General features: G+C 45.1%; 1 protein-coding gene across 1 annotated transcript; it reads left to right on the forward strand.

The window, feature by feature from the left end:
* Window positions 1-5164: 5164 nt before the first annotated feature.
* LOC310858404 (uncharacterized protein) lies at window positions 5165-9038 on the forward strand (the record flags this gene model as incomplete). Its single annotated transcript, XM_083764512.1, has 3 exons — window positions 5165-6176; window positions 6291-6579; window positions 9025-9038. The coding sequence occupies exons 1-3, from the start codon at window positions 5190-5192 to the stop codon at window positions 9036-9038; spliced, it is 1290 nt and encodes a 429-aa protein (XP_083620638.1). The 5' UTR covers window positions 5165-5189.
* Window positions 9039-10187: the final 1149 nt, after the last annotated feature.

Raw genomic sequence — 10187 nt, forward strand, 5'->3', positions numbered from 1 at the left:
TGGTGCACTGTGCATGGCAGGGGCGTCCTGTTCTCTGAGCCAGGCCTAAACCTGGGCGCATACTCCCCGCAAGAAGTTTAGCTTCATTGGGCTGTATTTTGGACAAAGAGCATTGATCACGCCTCCAGGTCTTTAGTTTACTCAAATTAGGGAATAAGACCTGATACTTAAGACACGCAAAATACAGCCGATAGTCTTCAGCTGAGCACCACCCTGTTCATGGATGTTTCACCCCTTACCCAGAACATGTCTTGGTGGCAGGGCAGTGAACAGGGACATCTCCCCTTACCCACAACATGTCTTGGTGGCAGGGCAGTGAACAGGGACATCTCCCCTTACCCAGAACATGTCTTGGTGGCAGGGCAGTGAACAGGGACATCTCCCTGACACCCCCTGCAGCTCAACATCTCATCGTCACAGCTTTCTCTGCTTCAAACTGAATGTAGTTCACCTGCTTGCACACTGTGTATATCCTGAGTGGTCCCGGAAACCTTTTGGGTGGTGTAAGGTAATAGAGACTGACGTATTGAGTCCATGGTCATGGTATTGTTTAGTGATCCTGACATTGCTCTAAGCAGCAATACAGCCACAGGCTCATGCTGGCCTGTGGAGTATTGCCTGAACGGAATGACACTCCTGTTTCTGTTTATAACATTACCTCACCCATTCTCTCTCGCTTTTATCTTCTCACATTCAAGCTGCGAGTCCAGATTGACAGGTGTGTGTGTGTGTGTGTGTGTGTGTGTGTGTGTGTGTGTGTGTGTGTGTGTGTGTGTGTGTGTGTGTGTGTGTGTGTGTGTGTGTGTGTGTGTGTGTGTGTGCGTGCGTGCGTGCGTGTGCTGTACTCGTGTATTGTTCACTATCTCAGTACAATTGTATGCAATATTTTGTATTAATTCAACGTACACATTTTCCCCTCAATGTTCCTTTTCCTGCAATGGAAAAAGACTGTGGATGAAATTAAACAGAGTTCCGTGCACAAATCGCCACAATGTAAACACTATTATTGGCCGTTAGCCGGTTGATCTGAGTCATACACTTGCAGAGGACAAATAAATGTTCCCATTTGGAGATCTCTGATCTGTCTGTCTACTTTTTTGTCCCTTTAATTTAAATTTTACAAACATCTCTAGGTGTCTTGGACAGTGGTGTGTTCTAACTTCTAGATTTGCCTACTATATTTATTCCCTCCCACACCCACGGCACGCGTGGTCATAAGTCATAACCACACGTCACAAATATATATACCGGTATCGATCCACACATAAGTGTGAGCATGCATGACTGGGTACAATTTTCAATTTGCTTTGAATTTATGTTCTACTGGTTCTAATGTTAAGCACCTTGTAACTCAACCACTTTGAACTGGAGCTAGAGTCGTGGTCTCATCTTCAATGTGAGAGTCAGCAGTCAGTGAGAGTCAGCAGTAGACTGAATCTATAGACGAATGTTACCTTGAATTTTATAGCCTAGTTGTAGACACGCGGTTTGAATAGCCTACTAATGGGGTGCCTGGCACAATTCATTAGTATTCATCAGCAGGTCTGTTGTTAAGTTACTGTGTGCGTGCGTGCGTGCGTGCGTGCGTAATGACGTAGGTGAAGATCCAGCAGAACAACCTTGTGTGTGTGTGTGTGTGTGTGTGTGTGTGTGTGTGTGTGTGTGTGTGTGTGTGTGTGTGTGTGTGTGTGTGTGTGTAATGACGTAGGTGAAGACCTCTTTATAATAATCTAGTCTTTATAATATGTAAAGTGGGGCATAGGTCCAGAGGTTCAGGCAGAGAGTAACACAAAATAATCAAACCAGCAACTGTCTACAATACACAAATCCATCTGTTGGTGTCAAGGTGCACTATACTGTGCACCCCTTGGCTTCCGCGTGTGGCTATGGTTAGGTTTATGGGTTTGGGTCAGAGTTAGTAATGGGTAGGACGGGTAGGAATGAGCGGTCAGAACAATGATGACACATTATCTTGTGTGCCCGTGCGCACACGTGCACAGCCCTGGAATGTGTTATGCAGAACAAATCTACAGTATGTAGTGCACCTTGATCCACAGATGGATTTGTGTAGTGTAGACAGTTTCTGGTATGATTATTTTGTGTTACTCTCTCTGCCTGCATCTACCCCTGCTTTGCATATTATAAAGGGTAACGTAACGTATCATTGTTCTGACCTCTCATTAGTCCTACCCATTAATATCTCTATCTCTATCGCAAACTCTAACCCTAACCATAATCGCACGGCGAAGCCAAGGGGTGAGTCTTTCTTAACCGGCCACGTAGTCGGACTAACTTGATTTCGGACTTATGGGGCTGTATTTTGCGTGTCTTAAGTACCAGGTCTTATTCCCTAACTTGAGTAAACTAAAGACCTGGAGGCGTGATCAATGCCATTTGGCTATTCTGAGTGGCCAAAGAGCATTGATCACGCCTCCAGGTCTTTAGTTTACTCAAGTTAGGGAATAAGACCTGGTACTTAAGACACGCAAAATACAGCCCGTAGTGTCCAGCCACTTGTATTGCATAGGGTACCAGGATGTTAGAGACAGGTGGGTCGTATGTGATTAAGTGGTGGTGATTACATGCAATGTGACTGGGATTTTTGTTTAAATTTTTTATCCCACGATTTTGTAACCCAGTTTTCTTTTCACCCAGTGCCAATTATCTAATGTAATCCTGGGCGCTACACTTCCTCTGCCAACCTGGGGGGGCAGCGGACTGACCTCATGCCTCCTTTTATGCATGAGGAGTCCAAGCTGCTTCTTTTCACCTGACAGAGGGGAATTTCCCCGGCCGGACGTAGCGCGTGGAAGGGACACGTTATTCCGACCAGTTCCTTTCCCCTCCATCAGGCGCCCCGGCTGGCCAGGGGGAGGTAGTTTTAGAGACCAGGATTACGGCATGTTTTTGTGAGGGTATCTACCCTAGGGGACACGGGGAGAACATGCAAACTCCACACAGAAAGGCCCTATCGGCTATCGCCAACCCCCGCCTCGGGTATGGGCACTGATGACGAGGAGGAGGGAACACGCCGCCAGTGCCCACAGCGTCCCCAGCGGGAATCGAACCCAGGACCTTCTAGCTGTGAGGCGACAGCACTACCAACTGTGACTGGGATTTTATTCATTGAACGGAACGAGTAAAGACTACAAGGCAGCCCTGTGTCCGGTGTGTTTTAATACTTAAATGTGAATATACATAATACAACACTACATTTGGCGACGAGGAAAATATCCTGCTCGTTGTGGACTTTTGAACAAGAAAGTGGATTAGTCTACAAGAGTTTTGCGAAAAGCAAGAAAGTTAAAACTCGAGAGAAACAATGTCTCTGAGTTTGGCTGCGGTTCCACCTTTTGATGTCCTCACTGACTCAGCCAACGTTGGAGTTCGGTGGGAGAAATGGATAAAAGGATTCAAGCTTTATGTCACAGCAGCGAAGAATATACAACACTACAGGACTAATGCGCAGTAACCGGCGCACGATAGGGGGAACATTGCATCTCACATTAAATTTTCTGCATAGATGGGGATTTGTTTAACATGGCAACAAACAGCTTGCCAGACCCCAGCATTGTGTGCCTTGCCTGCAGGGGATTCAAAAATAGAATCCTTGTATCATTTATGTGCTACCTTTGCAGTGCCAAATGCTATCTTTAGCAGGGAATTGAAATATACTTAGCATAAACTGTAAATATTTTAGACTTCGGAGGCCCATCCGCCTTCTCTTTGGCACACTTTTCAAAAATAGCACCACGTCTGCAAACAATAAATAATTGAGTGGCACGTTTAAAAGCCCATACATGCATGTTTCAGCAGTCTTGTTCAAAAGCTACAGCCAGAGGCTAGGGGTAACTACTGACAGAGAATTTCCCATCACCTAAAGGTAATTTGAATACACTAAATAGTCTAGACAACCTTAGCTTGGAAGCTCTGAGCCTTGCTGTGAGAACAACAGAAATTAACACGTGGCTCTGTTGTCCTGGAGCCTCTTCTCACCTGTCCCCCCACCCCCCCTCTTCCTTTGTGTGTAAGCAAATGGTCCTTACATCTAGAGAGATTGTATTCACTTCTGGGTCCACCTTGTGGGTGGGACTAAACTGCCATATAAACTGTAACTCTGTGCTTGTATGGTTATGCTTGCCTGGGAGACCTGCCTGCGTGCTGCAGCATCCGTGTACTGCTGTGCACGTTAAATAAAGATCAACAAAGGGACCTTGCTTTCCTCCTGATTCCTCTTGACAGACCTTCAAGCCTGGTGATTCCTCACGCGTTTAGAGTGTGTAAAACTGCCATTTCATTTGGTGTCAGAAGTGGGATCCTGTGTCGTTGAGCTCCGGAAGAACAAGCCACAACTGACGTCAACGAACCGCTCCAAAAAGGACAGAAGAATCATGGCTGCATCAATGGAGTTCAACGCCTGGATTTAAAAAAAAACCCTGTGGCTACACTAAAAAAACGGTGAGAATCTTCCAAATTTCAGACAATTGAAGAGCTAATTATAAATTCTAAGACCATATTTTGCCAACCTATCTATTGTAATAGTCAAGTATGCTTGATTCAAAATACAGCAGCAAGCCTAGCCTAAGAAAAGAGACCTTGCATTAAGCCAAGTTTGCAAACGCAAAGACACCTTGTTAACCTTGTTGAAAACAACATAAAGAAAACATAAAGATACAGCGTTTTGCATTAAGTCCAGTAAAGAAAGAGAAGTAAGTTTGTAAACACAAAGACACCTTGTTATACTGAGAATAGCATAAGAACCTTGTTGTAAACAACATAAAGACATCTTGTTACTCTCAGATAAGACATAAAGATACCGTGTTTAGACCAAGTAAAGTTTGTAGCACAAAGATTACCGTGTTACATAGATAGTCAGTATGGGAAATAAAAAAAGTGCGCCAGTGGCAGAAGACAAAGAAAGATGGTCTCCTCTCATGAGCGGGATGGTTGCAAAATATGGTCCAGAAGCATTAGACTGTCTTGATGAGTGGAAACAGATGGGGTTCCCAGAACAAGGCTCTTTAAGTATAAAAAAATTGCTTGACTTAGACCGACTACTAAGAGAAGCTGAGAAGAAAATGAGAAAGAAAAAGTCAATTAAAACGCACAAACTTGACAGATGTGACCGCCACAGGAAAGTATTTTCAATGTGGATGGAGGAAGCACAATTTAGACAACGGGAGAGTCATATGAGGGAACTTCCAAACATAGATTCTTTGAGGGAAGAGAGCGGGCCACTGGCTCCTCAGAATTCTCCTTTGTCTCCTCCACAGCAGACCCTGGACCTGGGCTGCCTGGGCTCCATGCGGGCCGGTCAATCTGCCATCCAGCTACAACGGACGGCTGTGGCTCTTGCTGCGGGCCTGCAACCCTCTACTCCAGCAGCGGTCCTGATATCCGCTGCGCTCAGCCTATTGAAAACTGTTGCTGCAGACCTACAGCCCTCTACTCCAACGGCAATATTGGTGTCCACTGCGATCAGCCTTCTGGAGACTGTTGCTACGGGCCTACAGCCCTCGACTCCAACGCCAATCCTGGTGTCCGCTGTGCTCAGCCTTCTGGAAACTGTTGCTGCAGGCCTGCAGCCGTCTACTCCAGCGGTAATCCTGATATCCGCTGCACTGGGCCTATTGAAAGAGGCTCGACACAAGGAAGGCTCCGCTCGGTCCAATGACACTGCTAAGAGCCGACGTCCATCCTGCACTGGCATCCCTGGCCCAGAGCTGGCCAACAGTGACGATGCGGACACGACACGGAAACCACAGACCTTGCTTCCATCTGTGCATCCGTCCACCCCTGGCAGCCATGGGGGGACAGGGCCCCATCGCAGCAGTGTCATCATCACCCAGGGCAGCACACCGCCACATGAGCAGGGAAGAAGAGGGCCTGGGACAGCGAGACGCGCACAGGGTGCATCAGAACAGCCCATGGCGGAGAAACCTGTGGGTGATGCAGTGGCATGGGGAGCCGATGACATCCAGCCAGCTACGTACGTAGAGGAGACGGTGCCTGTGGGAGCCGGGAGTGCCTGGGAGAACCACGCGGACGGTCCACAGCCTTCAACCAAGAGGGAATCGTCGGACATCGAGGTGGGGAGAACAGAACCAGCAGGAGCAGAGCAGCCCGGGACCGGAGACAAGCCAGCGACAGACGTCGAGGGCAAGGGGACATCTCCTGTGCACAGCGCAGGAGGGCTGCTGACTACAAGGGCGGAGGCGGCAGGCGGCTGTCTAGAGACGGAGGCCCTGGATGGGCTGCTGACTACAGAGGCGGCAGGCGGCTGTCTAGAGACGGAGGCCCTGGAGCCTACCTACACGACCCTAATCGTCAAACCAGCGACGGACGTCGAGGGTGTGGCCAAGAATCTACTCGTTCAACAGGCGGTGGGAGAGGTGTACACACTTACACGCCCAGGGAAGGTTCCAGCGGGCCAACCAATGAAGGAGGAGATGACCGCAGTACCGGCAGTTGCGTTCCGTAAGTTTTTACACGCACTGTCAGAGTTGGCAGGAAAGGAGAGGTTCACGCCTCCATTTCTTAAATCTAAGGCCAGAAAGAAGCCTTTATTTTCCAATCCTGGTGGAAAGAAAAAGAAGGTGAAGTGGAAATGGACTTGGAGAGACACTTTTCGGAAGTCTGCTAAGGAGTACCATGTGACTTACCCACCATGAGACTCAACACACATACACACACACACCTCCCCCTATCAGACAGCCCAATTAAAAAGAAAAAGAAAAAAAAGTGGGGGGATCACTCGACCGTATACCTGGAAAGAAAATATTGTTTGGAAATATGATGTTTTCTGTTTATTTGTTATGTTATAGTTTGCTGTGCTAAATACAGGTCAAATTGATTCAACAGGGTACTGTATTAGTATCATTTTTAGGGATTTATTGGTTTATTTGATTGCCTAGCCACGATTGTTAAACCCATGTGTCATTCTTTTGCTTAGCTCAAATATGTTACAAGTACTTCTATTTTTTATGTATTTTCTTCAAATGTATTATGATGTATTATTTTGATATTGATGGAAAATTCACAATTATTGTTTAATTAAGCTGTTGTTTAATTAACAAGAGGAAGGATTTGACAGAGAATTTCCCATCACCTAAAGGTAATTTGAATACACTAAATAGTCTAGACAACCTTAGCTTGGAAGCTCTGAGCCTTGCTGTGAGAACAACAGAAATTAACACGTGGCTCTGTTGTCCTGGAGCCTCTTCTCACCTGTCCCCCCACCCCCCCTCTTCCTTTGTGTGTAAGCAAATGGTCCTTACATCTAGAGAGATTGTATTCACTTCTGGGTCCACCTTGTGGGTGGGACTAAACTGCCATATAAACTGTAACTCTGTGCTTGTATGGTTATGCTTGCCTGGGAGACCTGCCTGCGTGCTGCAGCATCCGTGTACTGCTGTGCACGTTAAATAAAGATCAACAAAGGGACCTTGCTTTCCTCCTGATTCCTCTTGACAGACCTTCAAGCCTGGTGATTCCTCACGCGTTTAGAGTGTGTAAAACTGCCATTTCACTACTTATACAATCAAATGGTTCGGAACCTCTGGAAGTCACTGACTATACTGGCCACCTTTCGTTTGGATAAGACTTACTTACTTACAAAACCAATTTTAGGGCTGGACTTTTTGGCCCTGATATTTTAGCCTGTAGACAGGCCCACCACAACCAGCACGCAGATAGCATTGCTCCAGTTGCTATGGAGAGCCTCCGTCCCCATCAGCTATGGCCTTTTTAAATCCAGCTCCATTGAGCCTCCATTATAACAGGATTTTCAAAGCGCTGTCTGTGGTGAGCCGTCGCACATCCCGATGATCGTAAATCATTTGTGAGTTTGTATCGCTGAGCACATGTAACTGTTTGCAAAGACAGTTAAGGGTTATGAGCTACATCTAACGATCACTGTGCTCACAACAACAGCCCCAGGGGTTATGATGTCACTAAAATTGTGTAATTTCGATTGGGCCTTTTGACTCAAAGACTTTCAGCTTTCAGGAAGAAACCAAAAATACACAGGGAAGACATATTTGAATATTATAACCATACCTGGGGGTCTATTAGACTCAGTAATGTTAACTCCATAAACACGTGCAAAACAGAAAAAGTACAATCACGGCACTCCATCTTTAAACAGCAAGCATTGCTATATTCTATTTGGAAACAAATTACAATAACTCTATTCTTGAAGAATAAGCAATTCTACATACATCAATACAATATTTAATAAGTAGATTAAAAAAGGCTGCTGGACTTGTATCGGTTTCGGCCTTAATAAAAGGTTATCCAGCTACAGGATCGGTCTCAGGCCTGGTTCAGACAGAATTTTGCCAGGTTCAGTCCATGTTACACTCAACGTTTCAGGTCTCAGGCCAGTAGGAGCCTGCTTGCCTTGAATCACGTGACTTTAGAAAGGAAGTAGGCGCTACTTACAAACAACAACAAAGCGTAGAAGTCGGGGCAGTTATTTACAGTATATATATATATATATATATATATATATATATATATATATATATATTGTTGATATCAATGTAACGTTTTGGTAATGTAATCATTTGGTTAATCAGCTCCATATCTGGAGATCTAAAGGTGGCAGCGGCTAGCGGGGGCAGTGTCTTGAGTGTACAGGGTTTGATGAGGGCCCAGGTAGGGCTGGGTCGCCTGGGTGCACGCTTGCACGTTTTAATTTTTTATTACGGTCGCAATAATAGCAGGGTATGTTCGGCTCCGGTCCCGACATCACTTGGTGCTTTTCGGGCTCGGAGCTAGAATTCTAATAATAGCAGCGGGCGGGTCCATTCAGTTCTGCGTAAAGTTTTTGTGGGTCTATTTGGGTACAGGTTGGTCAAATTGGACACATGAAGACCTCTAACTAACATATATACAACAGTAAGTCATATGCAAAGGCACCAGATGTCGTACCTCCCAAGAGCATACAAGAAGTAATATAAACTTTTTTATTGTTGTGTTGTGTTGTGTTGTGTTGTGTTGTGTTGTGTTGTGTTGTGTTAGTGCGGTCCTCTTGAACTGAATTGTAAAAAACATCATAATTCCTACTGTTATGCAATGGTGTTTTCTATAATAAACTTAAACTTGAACCAGTATAGTAAATTACAAGCCCTCATTCATTAGTCCTTGTCATGGGGAAATGATCGGTCCACGTGGGAATGATGCCACATTATGCCGCATTATGCCACATAAACTCCATCAGTCAGCATCACCGGTGCATGCTGCCATTGATTAATTCATTCATTTATTCAAATTAGCCTACTCCCAGTCTAAGCTAATGCTTTTAATCTATCTAACGTGCATTCCTTCTTAATGAGACCGGGTCATTGGAGACGTCAGGGAAAGTGGAGGTCTGTCATAAATTAACAGAACTAGAATTTCCTCTGTACTGTACTGTACTGTACTGTACTGTACAGTACTGTTATTATTATTATTACATTACACAGACAATTTATTTTGCTGAAAAACAATGCTGAAAAATAAACCGGACTGAACTGAAAATGTCATAGGAATGCAGACCGACATTTTGATCGCAAGGCAGTGTTCATGTTGGCAGCTAATTTAGATTTGGTCTTTGTCTTACTCTTTTGGACAAAAAGAGTCTTTGTTGTTTCTCAAAATGTCTTGGTCCAGTTTTAGTCAACAAAAACTCCAAAGGCTTTAGTCCAGTCATTAGTTTTAGTAGACACAACCACAGCAAATTATTTTATCTCGACGTCACCGTCAATACGGAAGACATAGACGTACCACACAACGGAAATAACCCAACCCAGTCAATACGGCAGACATAGACGTCACGTACCACACAACGGAAATAACATTTGTTTCAGTAATGTGATCAGGAGAAGCCGTATTGTAACGGCGGGCTGTTTATTATTATTATTTCTGGTATTGTTATTTCATGGTTATGGTTGGTTTATATGTACTTGTTGCTATTTCCATATATACTAACAAACTATTGGTCATATACAGTTATGGAGCTAAGGCTATTGTTTTATGTGTATCGCCTGCTGGTATAGTCTCGTTTACGCTGCCCTGGCCTTGAGACGCCACTACAGCCAGTGTTGCTGTTATGTTTACTGTGCTTCTCCCAGTTGCAGACTAAAGATGTCCCTTCTCACTTGCCATCTCCCGCGAGAACCGGTAGAAGCTGCATGAGGTCCTGA

This window comes from Protomyctophum parallelum (genome assembly GCF_964188405.1).
Source record: "Protomyctophum parallelum genome assembly, chromosome: 5".
NCBI classification, from domain to species: Eukaryota; Metazoa; Chordata; class Actinopteri; order Myctophiformes; family Myctophidae; genus Protomyctophum; species Protomyctophum parallelum.